At 37.2% G+C, this 21,189-nt stretch overlaps 1 protein-coding gene across 5 annotated transcripts in view; it reads left to right on the forward strand.

The window, feature by feature from the left end:
- The window catches only part of PHC3 (polyhomeotic homolog 3), an 85,505-nt gene that overhangs the window by 1,226 nt on the left and 63,090 nt on the right, over positions 1-21,189 (forward strand). For all 5 annotated transcript variants that reach the window (XM_060011163.1, XM_060011164.1, XM_060011165.1 and 2 more), the window contains exons 2-4: positions 1,341-1,506; positions 5,703-5,858; positions 6,985-7,062. In XM_060011163.1, coding sequence (XP_059867146.1) covers positions 1,341-1,506; positions 5,703-5,858; positions 6,985-7,062 — 400 coding nt within the window. The remainder of the gene's footprint in view (positions 1-1,340; positions 1,507-5,702; positions 5,859-6,984; positions 7,063-21,189) is intronic.

Here is a 21,189-nt window from a genome sequence, read left to right on the forward strand (position 1 = left end):
AAATAATTAGTAAGAGTCAGCTTCCCCCCCCCCCCACTTTTTCCTTTCACTTTTCCTCTTATTAAATCGGGATTTTTTTTAACCATTTGATTCCTGAAAGAACACATAAATACTATTTACATACATGATATAAAGAACAAAGAAAATTTGTACATAAAAGGACACCGTATGGGAATAGTGCGTGCATACACAGTTAGTGCCAAATTCCTTTGTCTTTTCATGAAGTAGAAAGTGTTCTTGTTACATTCTTGTCAATGCTGCTTCTATGAGGTGGGTCAGGTTTTGTCTCTCAGAAGAAAAGACTGATAAGAAAAGCAGATAAAGCCAGTATATTCTCAAGTGTGCTTTTCACCATTGTGGTGCATTTCTGACCCTTCAAAAAAATACTGTAGTTCTCGTTTACTAACAATATTAAGCCCCTCAGAATTGACTTAATATGTTGTTTGAACTTGTTAAAATACAGATTCTGTATTTAGTGGAATTTTGTACCACAGCAGTGAAATGAGTTTGTAATATTGTAGGGAAAAGAATCAGTGTGGTACAAAACTGCACTTTACTGTCTGTACATGAGGAAAGTGACATAATTATGCTGTTTTCAAAATTTGGAGCTATTACTTGTGAAAAAGAGATTTTTGTAAGGAAGTGGAGAAATTGTTTTCAGCTGCTTCTCTTATTTACCCAGTCAGAGTAATGTGCTTATGAGTATTACTCAGTTATTACATGTAGTGAGGACAATGTTGTAGAATTAGAGGGAAAGCAGTGTGAGTTAATAAATTATTTTTTAAATTATTTTCTAAGAGAACTTATTTTTAAATAAAGTATATATGGTAACCAAAAACTAAGCTAATTGACTAAACTAAGGTAAACTACTAAACTAAGCTAACACAAGTCCATAGGCATCCTATTTTAATGTCTAGATAAGAATGACTTTAATTTGTAATTAGTATGGTCACAAGAATATAAAGAAATATTTTAATACTCTGACATTGCTTCAGTTTTAATTTTCCTAGGTAGTTAAGTATTCCGTCATCACCTGTTTTGGTTTCAAAACACTCATCTTCCTTCAACAATAAAAAGGTAAACTTTAGGCCAGGCTTTATCTGAATTACATATCCTGAGTCATTTGAATTCAAATTTAGTAGGTATGAACCATTAAATATGCTATATATTTGTGAAGTATTTTTCCCTGGCACGTATTTATGGTGACTGTGTGCTCTCTGTATTTAATGAGGGCCTTCTTAGAAATTTAGACTGTTGCTGATTATTTCTTGGAATAATTATTCTTTAAACACCATAAGATAATGCTTTTGCCAATATAAATCCTTTGTGTTATCTGCTAGGTTTAAGGACCACAGTACAGCTATGGATAGTGAACCAAACCCTGGAACATCTTCGGTATCGACAACAACCAGTAGCACTACCACGACCACCATCACCACTTCCTCCTCTCGAATGCAGCAACCACAGATCTCTGTCTATAGTGGCTCAGACCGACATGCTGTACAGGTATTTCAGTTACCATGATGCATAGGCTAAGACTGAGGATGTCATTACTTTTTGCTTAAGCCAGATGAATCTATTGTTTCATGTCCTCAAATGAGTTACTTGATACCCTCTAAATGAGTACAGTTAGAATTGTTCATGTTTGGAACAAGCAACAGAGTTATGGAATAATCATTCTATTGAGAGGGCCTACATTTGTCAGCGTGTAGCTTATAAAACAATATGTTGGGAAAATTATAATTGGAAGGTCTCTAGGTACTTCTACAACATTGACAAACTCAACCAAGAGCCCCAACATGAAGCATGGCTCTAGGTTTTTCTGATTATTTTACATTTGAACCCAAAATATGGACTTAGGATCTATTCAGATCTGTTCAGCTCTGTAGATACGTTAAGAGTTTCATTTTAAACCCAAGTGGCTTAAGAACCCTAAACAGGAGGATCCATTCAAGAGCTCCAAGGGGCAGAGGAGGAAGGGAATATTTAATTAGGAAAAGTCTTAGGCTCTTCACTCAGTTGGGAAAATAAAGTTTACGTCGTTAACCTTTATAATAATGGAGGTTGAGGCAATACGGTATAGCATGAAAAGGGCATGGGCATTGCAATCTGATGTGCTCTTTGAATTCCATTTTCTTTATCATTAGTAGATATGTAGCCTTGGGTGAGAGGCATAATCTCCTTGAGCCTCAGGAAACTGAAAAATGAGGGTGAAACCACCTGCTTAGTTAGTTATGAGGATTAAAGGAAGCATCTAGAATTGTGTGGGGCACATTATATATACTCAGTAAACAGTAATAGCTAATATATATTGAATACTTGCTATGTGCCAAGCATTTGATAAGTTCTTAATATGGATTTTCTCCATTTAACAAATGGGAAAACTGATGTTGTAAATTGGCTAAATAACTTTCCTAAACCCACATAACTAGTTGGTACTGTAGCTTTAGAGTTGTGCCCTTGGGACTTCGCTGGTGTCCAGTGGGTAAGACTCCGAGCTCCCAATGCAGGGGGCCCAGGTTCGACCCCTGGTCGGGGAACTAGATCCCACATGCATGCCGCGACTAAGAGGTCCGCATGCTGCAGTGAAGATCCTGCATGCCATGGCTAACTTACTTGTTTGTGATGTAGTCGTCTCCCTGATACATCTTTCTAGAGTGGAGATCCCAGTATACTGGCTATTTAGCTGTTCTGTGGCTTAGGATTCTGAAGCTACTGTGGAGTAGAATCAGAATTGTTGGAGACCTAGTCAGTTCAGTAAGAATTCAAACTGGAATGGAGAGTGTGTTTTTAATGTTTTTCACCTTTCTCTGAGGCAAGGGATATAGGGAAGAGTATCTAGAGCTTGAGCATACAGATGATGTGACATTTTAAATGCCATTTTGTTCTCTAGCTTTACCTAAGCTGGATGTGTTAATAAAAAAAAGTTATTGAAGATGTGTAGATACAGATATATCTCACAAATAGCACTAACTCTAATTCTTATGAGATCATAGAATTGCTTCCCTTTAAATGTAATCAAATCAATATTTACTGAACTACCTAAGTAGTTCTTTAATACCTTTCAGCTTTCTTTTTCAGTCCTGAGAATCCTCTTCCCCTTCTTTGCTCCTTCATAGGAACTAAATAAGAACAATATGCTGTATCTTTAACTTGCATTTAAAGAGTCTCTCTCCCATGAGTATAGTGTTGAATCGTAATGAAAGACTGTGCTGACAATAGAAAAAAATTACTATACTCTGACAGAAATATGTGCCAAATAGGTTATTCATTTTTTATTTCAGTTTGATTTTAGAATTTTGTTATGGAATTAGAAGAACATATATAGATTTACCTGACGAAAAAGACATATTGTTGTGATTCTAAATCACAATGCAGATCTATAGTCCCCTGCAACTAGGTGTGAAAAGCCTACATTGGTTTTGTGACAGGAGTCTGCAGTAGGTATAGCAATCTTTTTTTTTTTTTTTTTTTTTGCGGTACGCGGGCCTCTCACTGTTGTGGCCTCTCCCGTTGCGGAGCACAGGCTCCGGACACACAGGCTCAGCGGCCATGGCTCACGGGCCCAGCCGCTCCGCGGCATGTGGGATCCTCCCGGACCAGGACACGAACCCACGTCTCCTGCGTTGGCAGGCAGACTCTTAACCACTGCGCCACCAGGGAAGCCCGGTATAGCAGTCTTTTGTTGGGGAATTGAGATATGAAAACACGAAGGTAAAAAAACACAAGGAAATACACTTTCTTGGAATTTGGATAAAGAGATTCATAGGTTTGTGGTAAAGGTGTCCTGACTCAGAAGCTCAAGCTGTAGGATTATGGCTCTATTACTCCCTTAGCTCTTTGAAAACTCTGGTTTGATGCTGAGATTTAGGGTGCTGTTTCAGAGTCATCATGGGCATGATGTGACTTTAGGATGTGTTTGCAGAGTACTGGTAAGTCTGACTTACCATTTGGACAGATAAAGGATTTTCCTCTTATTAGAATACTTGCTTTTCTATACTTACCGATTTATGAAGTTCAGGTTCATAGTTTTCAATAGTCACAGTCATTAACACTTTACCAGGAATTTTTTTTTTAGTAAGAACAGTTTTATTCTGTTTTGAAACAGTTGAATCTGACATTTAAAAAACATTTAAAAAAGTGATTATTTAGTAATTTCCTAAAAAAATAGCTTTATAATTTTAAGTGGTTATTAATATAATGAAGCTAAGTATTTTCAGACATTTAAAGAAAAATACAAATGAGAAGGTAAAAATCACTTCTAATCTAGCTACCCATCAGTAGTCTTTTAATGTTTTCCTGAATATTCTTTAAAATATTTTAATATAAATCGTATCTTACTCTATACACTATTTAGTAACCTGCTTTTTCACCTAATGATATATTTGGGAATTTTTTGTTAATAGATATATCTGCTCTGTTCAATATAGTAGCTACTAGCTGCATGTGGCTATTTTATATTTAAATTATAATTAAAATTCAGTAAAATTAAAAACTTAGTTCCTTAGTTGCACTAGCCACCTTGTAAGTGCTCAGTAGATTCGTGGCTGCTGTATTGGATGGCACTGATCTACATTGATATTCGTAATGCTTGCAGGGTATACATATCCTCGCTACACAAGCTGCAAATCCTACCAAGTTTTATCCAAAATGGTTATACCAATTTACATTCTTACTAACAGTGTATGAGAGTATCTGTTTCTCCAGTAGTAGTAATATTCTTTTAAATCTTTATCCATTGGAAAGTTGGAAAATAGTGTCTTAATTTGTAACTTTTGACTACTAGTGAGATTGAAGATCTTTTCACATGCTTACTTAGCACTTTTTCCTTTTGTGAATTGCCTCTACTGGGTAACTTTAATTTGTACAGATTAGTGAATCCTAGTGATATGTAACTAGGAGAGAACTATGTTAATAAGTTTGATGACATTGAACATTAAAGTAGTGAAATTTTATTTTAGTTTATTTTTTAACATTTTTTTAAAAAGTACATGCACAGACTCTAGACAATGCTATACTTTTTTTTTTTCTTTTTTTTTTACTTATTTTTATATTTGGCTGTGTTGGGTCTTCGTTTCTGTGCGAGGGCTTTCCCTAGTTGCGGCAAGCGGGGGCCACTCTTCATCGCGGTGCAAGGGCCTTTCACTGTCGTGGCCTCTCTTGTTGCGGGGCACAGGCTCCAGATGCGCAGACTCAGTAGTTGCGGCTCACGGGCCTAGTTGCTCCATGGCATGTGGGATCTTCCCAGACCAGGGCTCGAATCCATGTCCCCTGCATTGGCAGGCAGATTCTCAACCACTGCGCCACCAGGAAAGCCCTTTTTAACATCTTTATTGGAGTATAATTGCTTCACAATGTTGTGTTAGTTTCTGCTGTGTAACAAAGTGAATTGGCTATATGTATACATATATCCCCATATCCCCTCCCTCTTGCGTCTCCCTCCCACCCTTCTAGGTGGTCACAAAGCATCGAGCTGATCTCCCTGTGCTATGCGGCTGCTTCCCACTAGCTATCTGTTTTACATTTGGTAGTGTATATAATGTCCTTGCCACTCTCTCACTTCGTCCCAGTTTACCCTTCCCCCTCCCCGCATCCTCAAGTCCATTCTCTTAAAGTAGTGAAATTTTAAACTGCTGCTTTTTTAATACTTTATTTTATGGTTAAGATTATGGTTTGACATTGGTTCAATTGACTTATCACAGGTAATTCAGCAGGCATTGCACCGCCCTCCCAGCTCAGCTGCTCAGTATCTACAGCAAATGTATGCCGCTCAGCAACAGCACTTAATGCTGCACACAGCAGCTCTCCAGCAGCAGCACTTAAGCAGCTCCCAGCTTCAGAGCCTTGCTGCTGTTCAGGTGAGACGGAACTGAATTAAGAACTTATGAGGCCAAAGTTGACATGACCTGCAGATAATTCCTGAAAATAAATATGTTGGTATTATTTTAGAGTTTTCAGGTGTCCTGTGATTATTTTTTCTTAAGGAAATATAATAGGCTGCCAGATTGAGGTTAGTTTAAAAACAAATGAATGTGTTTTATGTATTACTCTATTGCTAACTTTTGTCCCTCTGCTTTTTAATCTACATTGCAGAAATGCTATACTAATGTCATGGTTTTGTGTGTAAAATTTTAGGTACAACAGTGAATAGTTAGGGTTACATGAATCTTATCTACATTTTAACAAAAAAGGTTTTTTAAATTACATAAGTAATTTACACTCATTAAAAAAAAACAAACAGTATAAAATTGACCATAAGAGGTAAAGTATAAAGGTATTCCTTTTCCATATCCCCTGCTATTTTCCACTCTTCAGAGGTGGCCACTAAAAGTTTAATATGTATCCCTCCAGGAATGTTCTGTATAAAAATATGTATGTACACTTTTCTAAAATCCACTCATATGATTCCTACTGCTAACAGGATGATTTTATGATTAAATGCTTATGTTTTTAAAAAGATCTTCATTATTATTGCACTGTTTATTTAAATTAAACTGTATGTGAGATTTAATCTTAAATGTCCTCACCAGAGGAGAATCTCAGTTGACTGAACCTGAAAAAAGGTTTATTTCTGTTATAAACACATCCCCAGCTGTTACTTCTTCTCGGTAGTGTAATTTTAAATAACGTCGTGTACATGATATGAGTAAGGAAACCGAAACCCACTGGTACTTGATATAGCTCCAATTTCTTTTTCATAACATTAGAGTAGTGATTTCACTTCAAAGAAGACTGAGACCTGTAGAGTAAAACTGACAATGACTGCGGCTATTAAAATAAGATTAGCCTTTGGGTCTTCTGTTTTCACTGTTCAGTGTTTTCTTTTTTTCTTAATCTGTTTGGCTAAAGCTTAATCCATGTTGACTGTAAAATAACTGTAAAATAGATGTTTTGACTTTTATTGTGGTTTTATGGTATCCTGGTACCAGAAAGTTTTTAACTTCAGGCTTTTATAGACATATTATAAAGATTTTATTATTTTAGGCAAGTTTGTCCAGTGGAAGACCACCTACATCCCCCACAGGAAGTGTCACACAGCAGTCAAGTATGTCCCAGACATCTGTAAGTGCCCGAAATTTTTTCCTGGTTTTAAAATTTTAAATTATTGCTTTCCAGAAGTGAACTGTTAATATTTACAAAACTGTTATTGTTTATCTGTTTAATATTATTGAAATAACGTGTCTAGAAACAAGAATGATACATTTCAAGAATTTGGAAATAATGTCAAACTTCTGAAAATCTGAGTCTTAAAAAAGTTTTTGTATTATTTCTTACGTATGTTTTCCCACTGACTGTGTTCACATCTTCTGTGATTCTGAATGATTGCAGTTTTCAGTGTGCATTGAAAGCATGAAACATATAATTCAGGGAATTAAGTCATACTTTTACTGTGATATACTAAAGAATGTCATGTCCTTGGTAGACATCTAAATGTTTCTAGCTCTTTCTGTGCAATTCACGTTTTAGAAATTTTACTTTTCAGTTTATGCTAACTTGAGTTATGTGGGTCAAATTTACAAGTATCCATTCAAGATAGTGTTATTTATTTTGAGAAAGGAGTAAAAGAAAGGTGATTTGTTATATTGCACATATATACTGGGAAATTGTGCAGAGTATCCCAGTTAAAAGAAATTTACAGGTGTGGTAATACTTGTTTAACTTTTTATTTTGATATAATTTCAAGTTGCAAGAATAATAAAATAAATTTCTGTATACCCTTTACTCAGATTCACCAGTTGTTAGCATTTTGGCTCATAGCTTTATCATGCATTCTTTCTATCTACATATATACAGTTACCTTTTTCTGAACCATTTGTGGGTAAGTTGAGACATGTTCCTTTACTCCTAAATAACTTTGATATGTACTTCCTAGTGACAAAGTCATTCTTTTATGAGCCACATGAAGTGGATTCAATTCAGGAAGTTTAGCATTGATACAGTGCCGTTCATATACAGATTTCATCAGTTGTCCCGTATTTCTCAGCCTCATCACTATAGACATTATGGACCAGATAATTCTTGTAGGGGGCTATCCTGTGCGTTATAGGACATTAAGCAGCATGCCTAGCTTAGATACCAGTAGGCTATGCCCTCCTCTTTTCCCTAGTGTGACAGCCAAAAATGTCTGCAGGCACTGCCAGATGTTTCCTGAGGGGCCAAATTGCCCCTTGTTGAGAACCATTGAGTTAACCTAATAACATCCTCTTTAGCTGTTTTTTCCTGATCCAGGATGGTAATACTTTGAAGCTTTGTAAAATTGAATCCAATGGAGTATAGTTTATAGATTGCTGAGGAAGATGAACTTGTGCTGTATTTCTTTAGTTAAGGTTGTGATCTTTACCAAGTACGTGTATGATGAGCATACAGTTATTTTTGGGCTATTGAGCTGATATTTTTAATTAAAAAATTACATTTTAGCATGGAAGTATCCTGGAATGTGAATAAAATTAGTTAAGAAAGAAATTACTTAACGACTTGAAAATGTTAGACTGAAGAAAATGAAAATTTTAAGTAATGTAATTTAGCCCTAAGCATTAATGCTATAGTTACGGATATTGATGTCAGATAATATCGTTAAGTAATACATTGGTAGTTATGGAAAGGACTGGTAAACTGGCTAAAAAAATTATAGCTAAATTCTTTATTCTGTGAAGTACTGGAATGGCATTAGGGTATATATGTATAGAGATATGTGGTCTGAATTTTTTTCCCTTCACATTATTAAAAGGTATCCTTTTAAACCATTTTTGTTTCATTATGATTTTATGTATGTGACTTTTACAATCACAGTTTCAGTGATTGTGCTTATTTTTTATGAAATTGCTAGTGCTACTTGTCATAAACCAGGTAGCCTTGTATGATGAAGAATGCCAGAACCTGTGCCTGGCTGGTGGGGGAAAAGAAGTAGGGAGAATAGATGTCTAGAAAAAACACGGGAATAATACATAGCATTTGTTCTGTTTTCTGTCCCAGCTGAGCAGTAGATCAAGTGAGTGGACTTGCAGTCCAAATTATGATACTCAAGGTAGCTTAGTAAATTTAGCTCAGTCTCCAAAAGAGGGGCAGAGCATGGTAGCAGAAATCTCTAGGTAGTGATAATAATGAGCCGTCAGGTGGCAGTCTGCTGGTTTTCAGAGTTTTGGTTATTTTGAAATAGGTTTCCGATAACAGTGAATGACATGAGGGAAGGGTCCAGCCTCCAGTAGATACGAGGGCTACAAGGTAGGTTGTCAAGTCACCAGCCAGATAGGTTGGGGTTCAGAGTAGGAGTGGAATGCCAATGGGGAAATGGAATATTGTATTTTAAAAAACGAAGTAAGAAGTCCAATCATACACCTGGGGAAACTGTGTATGTGGAGGAGACCATTGTTAATTGAATGTATAGGTATTTAGTGGTGCCAGCATCCTCTTCTTTACTGTCATGAGAACAGAAAGGCTAATTCTAGACTCTTACCAGTAGTGAGAGTGGTGGTTTTTTTTGTTTTTGGTGTGTGTGTGTGTGTGTGTGTGTGTGTGTGTGTGTGTGTATGATTGATTGTCTCTAAAACTAGTTGGGACCAAGTCTTTAGGTTGATGTCTGTACTTCAATTTAGTGGGACTAAGATTTAGTCTTTAAATTTGATTTGCTAAAACGAAATCTAAGCCAGTTAAAAACTCTTACGCAAAAAAAAAATCAACAAAGTTAAAAACCAGCAAAATGGTTGAAAATGTATTTGCACCATATATGTCACCCAGCTTATATTTGTAAAATACCAAGGGCTCTGTTATATTAGTAAGATAAACAATGAGAATACACAAAAGACCTGCATTGGTAATTTTCAAAAGAAAGACTACTTTTGGGTTTTAAACACATGAAAATATATTAACCATATTAGTAATAAAGAAATGTATGTAAAAATAGCAATAATGTTCTATTTTCACTTGTCAAATTAGAAAACAGGGAAAAACATTGAGACAGTAACAGTTGTTGGCAAGTATGGTACACTCATACACTATTGGTAGGAATGTATAATAATTGGTACAACTTTTCTGGAGGGTTATTTGGCAGTGTGTATGAAAATTTAAACTATGCGTGCCTTTTCACATAGCAGTCTGATTTTTAGTGATGTCATTGACTAAATATGAGAGATAATTATGACATACATAATTATGCAAATATGCATGGTTTGTAATGGTGGAAAATTATAAACAATACAAATGTTCAGTAATTGAGGATTAGTTAAAAGATAGTTAATTCATACAGTGGAATACTATAGCTGCTTAAAAATGTTATGTGTGTGTATATAAAGAGACTTAGGTTTTCATTAGTTATTAGGTGAAAAAAGCAAGAATATATCATCTCATTTAACTTATTTAATAGGTTATTCTATTTTTCAGTTCTGAAATTGCCATTTGCTTTTTCTTTGTATCTTCTGTTTCTTTTGCTGAGAGTTTATGTTTTCATTTGTTTCAAGTGGGCTCATAATTGCTTGTTCAAAGCATTTTTATGACTACTGCTTTAAAATCTTTGTCAGATAATTAAAATCTTTCATCTTGGTGTTGGCATCTGTTTATTGATTGTCTTTTTCATTCAGCTTGAGGTCTTTCTGGTTCTTGGTACAATGAGTGATTTTTGATTGAAACCTGGACATATTGAGTATTATGTTATGAGATTGTGAATCTTATTTAAATTTTCTGTTTTGGCTGGCTTCTGAAAGAGCGTTTGCCACATCCTTACTGCCATTTGGGGGTAGAAGTCCAGGTTCCCCATTTGGTTTCCATTGATACCTGAGGGATGCTCCTTGTAATTGCTAAGTGAGCATGAATTCTGGCTCACTAGGCCTCTACTGAGGTATCTCTGGCTAGGAGGGATAGGAATGCTGCGTTACTGCTCCCCACGTGGTCTCCACTGATACTACAGGGATGGGCTGGTTTGTTGTTCGTGATCTTTTACTGCTTGGCTGGTATGAAAGTCTTGGCTCTCTACCTGGCCTTCTCTGGCACTAACCTGTTGGAAGGATTTGTGGAATCCGGGTACCTCATTACAGCCTGACGAGGGTAGAAGCCTAGGTCTTTGCTAATGTGGATGTGGATGGGACCATAGTGTTTTCTGTGGCGTTTGGCTGGAGTAGAGCAATTATTGCCTAAAAGTTTTCTGTGTTGCTAGGCTGTCCCTTTTCTGATCCTTGGCTAGAAAGAGCAGCCCATTGGAGCTTTTTTTTTTTTTTTTTTTTGGTCTGTACCCACTGCTGTTTCTGGGTTACTGACTTGTTCACCTTTATGTTTGGGTTATATGAGATTTAAAAAGGAAACCCAGGGAGCTTGCAAGCACATCATTCACTGGATCCTGGAGTCTGCTTTTCTCCACCTTTTAGGATCCTCTTACATTTATTTTATATGTAACATTCGGGATTTTTAGTTATACTTAGGGGGAGGAGTAGGGAGAAGCATGTCTATTCCACTTTCCTGGAAACAGAATTCCTATCATTTAACTTATTTTTTAAAATTTATATCTATATGTCTGTCTGGTTATGTAGGAAGAAAATCTGTAATACACAACAAATTTAATCAGTGGTTATCTTTGAGGAAGTAGGTTGAAGAGCTTCATTTTGTCTAAATAAAACATGAATATACTCTTGTTGTCTAAGATACTGACAGTACAGACAATACAGAGTAAAAGTGACATCCCATTTCAGTAGTCCCTTTTGCCCTGACAAAGTTTTATGTGAAGCTTTCCTATCTTATTCCTGTACATTTCTATACATAAATGTAAATAGATAGGCTATGGTTAATTTTATTTGTTTGTTTTATTGTAAGCGATCATTCTGTATCTTTCTTTTCTAAGTCTTTGGGCATTTTCAGCTGGAAAGGATTATGTGGCTAGAAATTGCAGTCATAGGTCTATAAATGACTCAAAGGCTGTTTGTATCTCATTCCCTTTCCCTTTCTTTGCTGTTTTTTGGCCCTAGAATCTACATTAATCCCAGATGTTTTGACTTTAATTCACTGTACTATTCTGTCAAGAAGGAAAAACCTTATTTTTGATAGCTTTCTGGCTCTGGTGTCAGACAAAATGAGCTTTCTTTCTTTTTTTTTTGGGGGGGGGGTGCCACGGCATGTGGGAACTTAGTTCCCCCACCAGGGGTTGAACCCGTTCCCGCTGCTTGGGAGTGCAGAGTCTTAAACACTGGACCACCAGGAAAGTCCCAAGATGAGCTTTTGAAGCCCAGTTAGTTTTATGACTTTATTCATTCATACATTAACTCATTTATTCAACAAATATTTATTGAGCATTTAAACACCGTTCTAGGTGCAGGGAATACAGCAACACAGCAGATAAAATCTCTTGTCTTTATGGAGCTAGGGATAGATAGATAACAGGTAAACTAGTATATAGTATGTCAGATGGTGGTAAGTTCTATAGAGAAAAATAAAGCAAGGAAGGGGAATGGGATGAGGGAATTTGCTCTTTTAATTAGGGTGGTAAGGGAAAGCATTGCTAATAAAAATGGCATTTGAAGGAGGGTGAGGGAGGCAAACATGCTTAAGGAACAGAAAGGAGGGTAGTGTGGCTGGAGTGGAATGAGAGAGTGGGAGTATGTTTAGAGATGACTTTAGAGAGGTAATTGTAATGTAATCACGAGGAGATTATTAAACCCTTGGGTTTTACTCTGCGTGAGTTGGGAAGCTACTGGAAAGCTGTTTTAGTAGGGATGTGACATGATCTCACACAGGCTTTAACTTAGGTACAATTTTGAGAGTAAGTTCTAGGGGCCAGTGATAGAAGCAGGGAGACCGGTTAAGTGGTTCCTGTAATAATCCAAGAGAGAGAGATATTGGGGGCTTGGACCGTGATGGTGACAGTAGATGTGGTAAAAAGTGGTTAGCCAGATTCTGAATTTTTTTCCTCCAATATTTTATTATAGAAATTTGGATGTTTTGGGACTTCCCTGGCGGTCCAGTGGTTAAGACCCTGCGCTCCCAATGCAGGGGGCATGGGTTCGATCGCTGGTTGGGAAACTAAGATTCCCACATGCCTCATGGTGTGGCCAAAAAAAGAAATTTGGATGTTTTGAAAATAGACCTAACAGTATGTGCTGAGGGATTGAATAAGAGATGTGAGGAAAGGTAGAGTCACCGATAACTGTAGTATTTTGGCCTGAACACCTGGAAGAATCTGCTAAAGCAGGTGTTGGAGAAGAAAATAAGGAGTTTGGTTTTCAACACGATGTATGTTAGACACCCACCTATAGATGTTGAGTAGGTGTTGGATATATGAGTTTGGAGTTCATGTGGCAGGTCTGGTGATTAGTGATGTCTTGTGCATCTCATTGACAATTCAAGTCAGAAGAGTACATGGTGACTTTACTACCAATTGTAGAATATTATGAGAGAAAGTTTGAGGACATAAGGGACCTGGCTTCTGGTCTTAATTCTGTGACTGACTGGTGGTGTGACTTAGGGCAAGTCATTTAACCTCCTTACACCCCTGTTTTCTTTTATGTAAAATTAAGTTGTCTAATTAGATGGTTTTTAGTCTTTTCATCCATGTGTCCCTGGGCCTAGATCAAGGAGAAGTTTCAGTAGATGGTGCTATGCACTAAATTGCATCCCTCCCAAATTCGTATGTTGAAGCCTTAAACTCGCATGTGACTATATTAGAAACAGGGCCTTTAAGGAGGTGGTTAAGGTTAAAAGAGGTCCTAAGTGTGGAGCTCTGATCCAGTAGACCTGGTGGCTTTATCAGAGGAGAGACATCAGAGATCTCCCCTCTATCTGCTGAGAGGTAAGAAGGTGGCCATCTGCAAGCCAGCATAGAGCTTGCACCAGAAACTGAATTGGCTGGCACCTTGGTCCTGGACTTCCTAGCCTCTAGAACTGTGGGAAATAAATTTCTGTTGTTTGAGCTACCCAGTCTGTGGCACCTTGTTATGGCAGCTTGAGCAGACTAAGATAGATAGGGCTCTGAGCCTTACCTTAAACTTTATTTATTTATTTAAAAAAATTTTTATTATTGGCTGCATTGGGTCTTCGTTGCTGCGCTTGGGCTTTCTCTAGTTGCAGCGAGTGGGGGCTTCTCTTCGTTGCGGTGCTCGGGCTTCTCATTGCGGTGGTTTCTCTTGTTGTGGAGCATGGGCTTTAGGCACGGGGGCTTCAGTAGTTGTGGTGCATGGACTTAGCTGCTCCACGGCATGTGGCATTCTCCCGGACCAGGGATGGAACCCGTGTCCCCTGCACTGGCAGGTGGATTCTTAACCACTACGCCACCAGGGAAGCCCCCTTACCTTAAACTTTAGACAGAACAGTTCTGTGATCTGTTTGAATCTGGGAGTTCTGAATAAGATGGTGTGTGAAGAAAGGGTTCTATTAAAAAAAAAAATTTGAGAACCAGTGGTTTAGATATTAATCTAAGATTCTGTAGGGACTTAGCCTATCACATAGTAGGTGTGTAATAAATATTTGTTAAAAGATGAAGTTTAATTATAATCATCAACTAGAACATGTAATACATCGTATTAATTTTAATTCTTGGTTATCTTGGTACCGCAAGTGGTTTATCTTCAGTGCAAAGAATCATTTTAGGATATATTCTGATTGCCTGAAATTGCATTATGGAAGAGAGTCTAAGTCCTGACCTCAGTGATGAGATTCTTTTGTTGTTAGTTATGAGCAGGCAGCCAGTTAATCAGGTTTACCTATTGTCCCACACTGTGCTAGTGGCCCTGGGGGTACACATGAGTCAAAGTCCCTTCCCTCAGAGACAGTAATAGACATTTGAAGAACTGTGCCTAGACATATCAAACAGTAACCAACATAACAGTATATAATCAAGTGATAAATTCCATGGGAGTTAACAGAAAAGAGATCTTTGGGGATTGGAGTAGTTGAAGAAGGCTTTTTGTATGGGACTTAAGCTGAGCTTTAAAAAATACGTAGAGTTTGCAGAGAAGAGGACTCATCCTGAGCTCATGTTCCTGAAATAGCAGAGCTTAGTTTCATGGATTCATTCCTGAATGGGATTCTTTGCTAGTCTCCCACACTCCTGAGGATAATCTGTGCCAATATTTCTTTATTGAATGCCTACTTGGTGCCAGGCGTGGTGTTAGGTGTCAAGAATCCAAAGTGAACAAATGTCTTAGAGTACAGTGGATATAGTCTACAGACATGTAAATAGTCAAAGGACACTGTGATAGGAGTTTTGTTTTACTGGAGTTATCTTCTAATAACTTGCTTGTAAAGGGTACGTGGAAAATAAATTTGGAATCTTTGTAGTCCTAAAAATTCCCTCCCCATATCTTTTTAATGATTATTTGTATGTAAATTCTATATTGAAAATGATTTTTCTTAGGAAACTTGAAACCATTGTTTTCAAATTTTTAGTATTACCAAAGAAAAGGCTGATTTTGTCTTATTATCACTAATTGGTACTTTTTCTCTTCAGTCTTTTGGGTTTGCCTGTTTTCTTTAGCTTTTCTGGAGTTTCATGAGGCTCTCTAGATGTCATTGAGTTCAGACACTTTTTGGACTCTCTTAGTGTGACACTTAATGTTCATGTGTATGAAACTAAAAAAGTTTTAACAAAAATTTATTTCCTTCTATTTTTCTCTGTTCTCTTTTTCTGGAGCTCCTTAGTTGGATATTGGTCTTTCTGGATTGATCCTTTACTTCTTTTAGCTTTTTACTCATTTTCTGTCTTTATCTTTTTATTCTGTTGTGACATATTTCCTTACCCTTTTTTTTTTAATCCTTTCATTTCACATTTAAAAGAAAATTTTAGTTCAGCCTTTGTATTTCCAATTTCTAAGAGAATTTTCTTATTCTTTTCCCTTGGAATCCTATTTCTCTGTTATGGCTGAAATATTTTAGATCTCTGTTGTGATACTTATCAGATTTTAAAACTCTTTTTTTTGTTGTTTCCTAAATAATTTATGTTCCTTAGAAATTATCTTTGTCTTTTTTTTCATGCTGCTGGTTTTTCTCTTATAAGAAAAAGAAGTTTTCCCTTAAAATGCTTGGTTTTCTGCTTATATTTAAGAGTAAATGATTATATAAATTAATCAACATGGGTTTCTTCCACTGCTTTGAAGATAGGTTGTTCCTTAGCAGACCTCTTTCCTTAGTGGAAAGGCCGATTAAGATTTCTGTATTTGCATGTGGGAATAGCAGTGGTGATGACAGTGGTAAGGATATATCTTTGGCAGGTTTAGAATTGAAGGTGTGCAGGTTAGAAGCTGGCCATTAGACTGGTGAGCCAGCAGTTTCGGAATAAGGAGGGTTTTACTTCAAGGTACCAGTACCCACTCTAGAAGCCTAGCTTTTCCGTGGCAGTTTTTAGACTTTTAAAGAGAAGTGTCCTTTCTTTCTAGGTCTCGATACCCCTTCTGTATGGGAGAGGGGTGGGGTTGTGACTGGTGAGACTGTTTTCTAGACAGACCTGTAGATAATCCTTCAATTTTTAGCCCCACTTCTTACTTCTGCTTTCATACCTCTAAATTCTGAGTCTAACTAAATCCACTCTGGTCTGTTTCTTCCTGTATTCTGGACTACAGAGAGCTTCCTTCTCTCTGTTTTCTCCTTCAGTATGATCTCATCTCATCTTTAAGTCTTACAGAAATACAGATGGTACCCTTATCTCTCTCGCTTTGCTGTATGTGTGTTTTCTTTTTGTTTAATGTTGTTCTTTTAATCCCCCAAGTTTTTTTGGAAAAAACATTTAAACCCACAGAAAAATGGAAAGAGTAAGCATTGACCCTTGTGTACCCTTCATGTAGCTATCCATAACAGTTGTTAAGTTCCTCTCTATTCACACGGTTTTTCTGACCTATGTGCCCCATATTTGGATTCCCTCAGTAGTCTCCAAAATACCTTTTCCCAGGATTTAATTAAGGGTCACACATGCATGTGGATGCCCGATTTTCCTTTAATATAAAAAGATCTGGGCTTCCCTGGTGGTACAGTGGTTGAGAGTCCGCCTGCCGATGCAGGGGACACAGGTTCGTGACCCGGTCCGGGAGGATCCCACATGCCATGGAGCGGCTGGGCCCGTGAGCCATGGCCGCTGAGCCTGCGCATCCGGAGCCTGTGCTCTGCAACGGGAGAGGTCACAACAGTGAGAGGCCCGCTTACGGGGGAAAAAAAAGAAAATCTCCTCCCCCACCTTTTTTTTTTAAAGAGCTCAGGTCACTTATCTTACGGAATGTCCCACAGTCTAAATTTGTATGTTTGTTACCCCCAGTCTTTTTTTTTTGTTTTTTAAACATCTTTATTGGAGTATAATTGCTTTTTCCCCCCCCAGTCTTTTTTGTTATTGTAGTAACTGCTATTTCAGTGGGTTTTAGTAGGAGGGAGAAGCAAATGGGTGTGCTCAGACCATTATCTTCAGTGTTTATTGTTTTATAAACATGATTTTTAATGGCTACATAATATTCTACCTTTTTAAAAAAAACCTAATTTCCTCTTGCTGGCAGTTTTAGTTTTTCCCTTTTTTTGCTATTATAAGTAAACCTGCATTGAATGTTATGTATCTTTATATCTAGTAATTCTCTTTAAAAAAAATTTCCTAAGAGTATACTCTTAGGAATATTAGGAATATTAGTATATTAGGTCAATGAGATTGTTTTTAGATCAAGAGCCTTATAAATGATCAGTTTTCTCTAAAAATGTCTAAATCAGATCAACTACATATCAAATGGATTCATTATGAATTTATCTGGGGGAAAATTACTTGCTTAAAACCAAGGTACTTATCCTCTATTATTAATATTAGGAGGTATTTTAAGTTTTAAAACTCATTGTTTTCAAGGATTGTTAGAAACCTGTTTCAAAGCTTAATAGCAGTTTAAAATAACACTGTAGCCTGCGTATTTGTCCGGTCATGAGCAGTTTTACTGCATTCTTATAAAATATTCCCATAGTACAGGTAAAGTAAAAAAGTGTCGTCACCTTCAGCCTCCTTTCCCCTTCAGTCCTTCTGTCTTCTCAGTTTGCTGGATATCCCGTCAGATCTTCACCTATGCATTAAGGACATATATAGTATAAAGAAATGTGTGCCTATGTGTTTAGTACACAGTTTTTTTTAATACACTGTAAACACATGTAGGTATTCTGCATTTTGTTTTTACACTTAACAGTGTGTCTTCAGAGCTTTCTATCTCACTCGCTTGAGCTACTGTGCACAGCATGGCTGCAGTTTGTCTTATATAATATCTTTGTTGCTGGACAGTTATTTCCAATATTTTAATTGTTTCTGCATTGCAACTTTTCTTTTTAGGGTGTCAAAATCTGAACACAATTGGGAGGTTGTGAAGTTGTTTTTTGTTTGTTTTGCTGTTGTTTTTACAGCTTGTATTGCAGAAAGTAGGAATAATGATTTTCTGTAATAAATAGGTAGGCATTTTATTTCATTTCATTGTTAAAAATATGTGGTCTCTTAAAAAGGATATCCTTCATGGGTAGATATTATTATTTGAAATTTCTATATAATATTTAACACTTCTAGATATTTGAATTGCATAAATTCCCACTGAATAATGAGGCAAGAAAATTTATATGCTGCTTTAATGTGATAAAAACAAAACAATATACGGAAGTAAATATAAAAAAAGGAAAATATCATTTCCTCTCTGATTCTAAAGTTAATACCTACATAGAAATGACAAAAACTTTGGAAAAGAAAATATAAATCATTCCCAAGTTTTACCCCTAGTAGGCATTATTCACCTTTAGCATTTTGGTGACTGCTCTTCCACGTGTGTGTGTGTATGTGTATGTGTATATTTCTATACCAAATCTAATCAGATACAAATTTATGAGTATGCGTTATTGTGTGTGTATACAGTGCAGGCATCTTTCTCTCAACATGTTTTTCACATGTGTGGAATGTATATATACATACATGCAGATATTTGTATGTAATTGTATATGTGGATTATGTTCTACATGTTATTCTACAGTTTTTTCACTCAGCAGTGGGTCATAAAGATATTTTCATGCCATTGAATACAGATATAATCAGTCTTCTAATGTCTGTGTACCATGTCTCTCTGTAGATATACCTGATTGATTCTGATCAGTTACATGGCAGCAGTGGGTCTCAAATGGGCTTTGGTTCTAGGGAGTACTCTGGGCCAGAGGCCCTGTGTAGCCTCCTAGTGGGGGCACTAAGGAGTGGTTGAGAGTTAAATGGCTTTTCTTGGCAGATGTGGTTTTCTTTGGTGGCTCTTAGTGTCAGTAAGGAGAGAGCTTCCAACAATAGGGCTAAAGGAGTAAGTTCCTTTATGGAGTGTGGGGCTTGAGGTGTGAGACGACAGGATTGGCCGAGGCTTTAAAATGAAGGGGAATTACGCATGTTGAGATGGGATTGACAGAGAAGATAATGGAAACAGTTGAGGGCATCTGGTTCAGGTCAGCAGAGCAAAGGAGAAAATAGAGGAGAGACATATCAGTTGTGGAAAGGAAGGGACTTCTTGCAGAGTTGGCTACTGATGGCCTTGCCCTCGTGGGTTTGGCATTCATTAGTAGACGCAGTCTGGAATGGCACTTGCCATTTGGAACTTAAAAATAAACATGATGTTTGTTCTTTGATCTCACAACTTAGACGAAGTGAAATGCAGGTGGCTAGGAGGCTACTATTTAGTTTTCTTACTTCCTTTTTAAGAAAAAAAAGCATTCTATTTGTAATTTTTGTTCTACTTCCTTATTCCTTACAGAGCACTCTCAGGCACTTGGCTATCAGCCAGTCAGTTTTTTAAAAAACTTGTATGTTTTTGTTTAAAGAGTGTGTGGTCTATTCTTTACTAGAGTATCGTTCTTTCTTTCTTCCCCCCTTTATTTTTAAGAATCACTGACTGGAAAAACTGCCAAGGCATTATTACTGTAGAGTGACCCAAATTAACAAGCTCTCACAGTATAGGAAAGCACCCTGCATGCCAATATATGAGTCAGAAAACCTGGTCCAATTTTACCCTGCTAAGTGATTTAACCTTTGGAGCAAGGCTTTATCCAAGATACCCGTTTGTGGAGTGGTGTAGAAAAAGAATATGTTTGGGGGGTGCTTATTAATAATTTATTGTATAGCACATCAAAAGTAGAGTTGAACTAGTATCACCACACGATCTGCATTTTCACTCTGCTTTGTTAGGGGCTAGACCAGAATTGTTTTCTCTTCTTGCTGTTGTACACACACACACACACACGCGCTCAGTCTTTGTGATAGACTTATATACTACATTTAAAGTATGAAGTATGCCTTAAAATAACATGGCATTCATTAAGTTAATAAACGTATTGAATGAAGGCACTCTCATAGATATTGGTTATATGAAGATAAATAACACATGGTCCCCACCCTTAAAGAAATGATTGTTTAGACGAGTGAGACAGAAGTTTATGCTAGAAGAATATGGAAATTATGGAAGATAATAGGCAAAAGAGGAGTAGTCAGTTCTACTACGGGGTTGGGATGCCTGAAAAAGCTTAGCAGGTGATTTTTGAGAGAGAGTTGTACACTACATAGAGGGGGAAGAGGTGGGGTATGGGGGTAGGTGATGCTCAGTTCAGTCCAGAGTTGTTACCAGAGCCGTAGAGGCCTGAGACATGATGACACTGCAAATAGCTTCATATGGCTAATATGAAGGGTATGTATGGAGGAGTGGAAGGAGATGACACTGCAGAGGTAGTTAGGGGAGTTTGAATGTTATCTAGAAGATTTTTAAATGGCTAATTAATATTTATTAATTAAAATTAGGGAAAGATTGTCTGGCAAGTCAGAGGAGACAATATTCCAAGCAGAGAGATCAGTTTACAGCTGTTGAAGCAATGTAGATGGAAGTGCTATGGGCTCAGAATCTCAAACTATGTGATTCAAAATTAAAATGAAATTGAGGAAGATAAAGGTGTAGAAACAGTAAGACATGTGACTGATTTTGTGTGTGAGTTATATGAGAGGGAGGAGTTAGGATGATTTCCAGATTAGTCTGTCTTGGGGGATTTTTAGAAGATGCCAGTGGCCATTTGAGGAGAAGCTGGTTTAAGAAAGAATGATAGGGCTTCCCTGGTGGTGCAGTGGTTAAGAATCCGCCTGCCAATGCAGGGGACATGGGTTTGAGCCCTGGTCCGGGAAGATCCCACATGCCGTGGAGCAACTAAACCCGTGCACCACAACTGCTGAGCCTGCGCTCTAGAGCCTGCGTGCCACAATGACTGAGCCCA

The sequence above is a fragment of the Delphinus delphis genome, chromosome 4 (assembly GCF_949987515.2).
Source record: "Delphinus delphis chromosome 4, mDelDel1.2, whole genome shotgun sequence".
Lineage (NCBI taxonomy): Eukaryota > Metazoa > Chordata > Mammalia > Artiodactyla > Delphinidae > Delphinus > Delphinus delphis.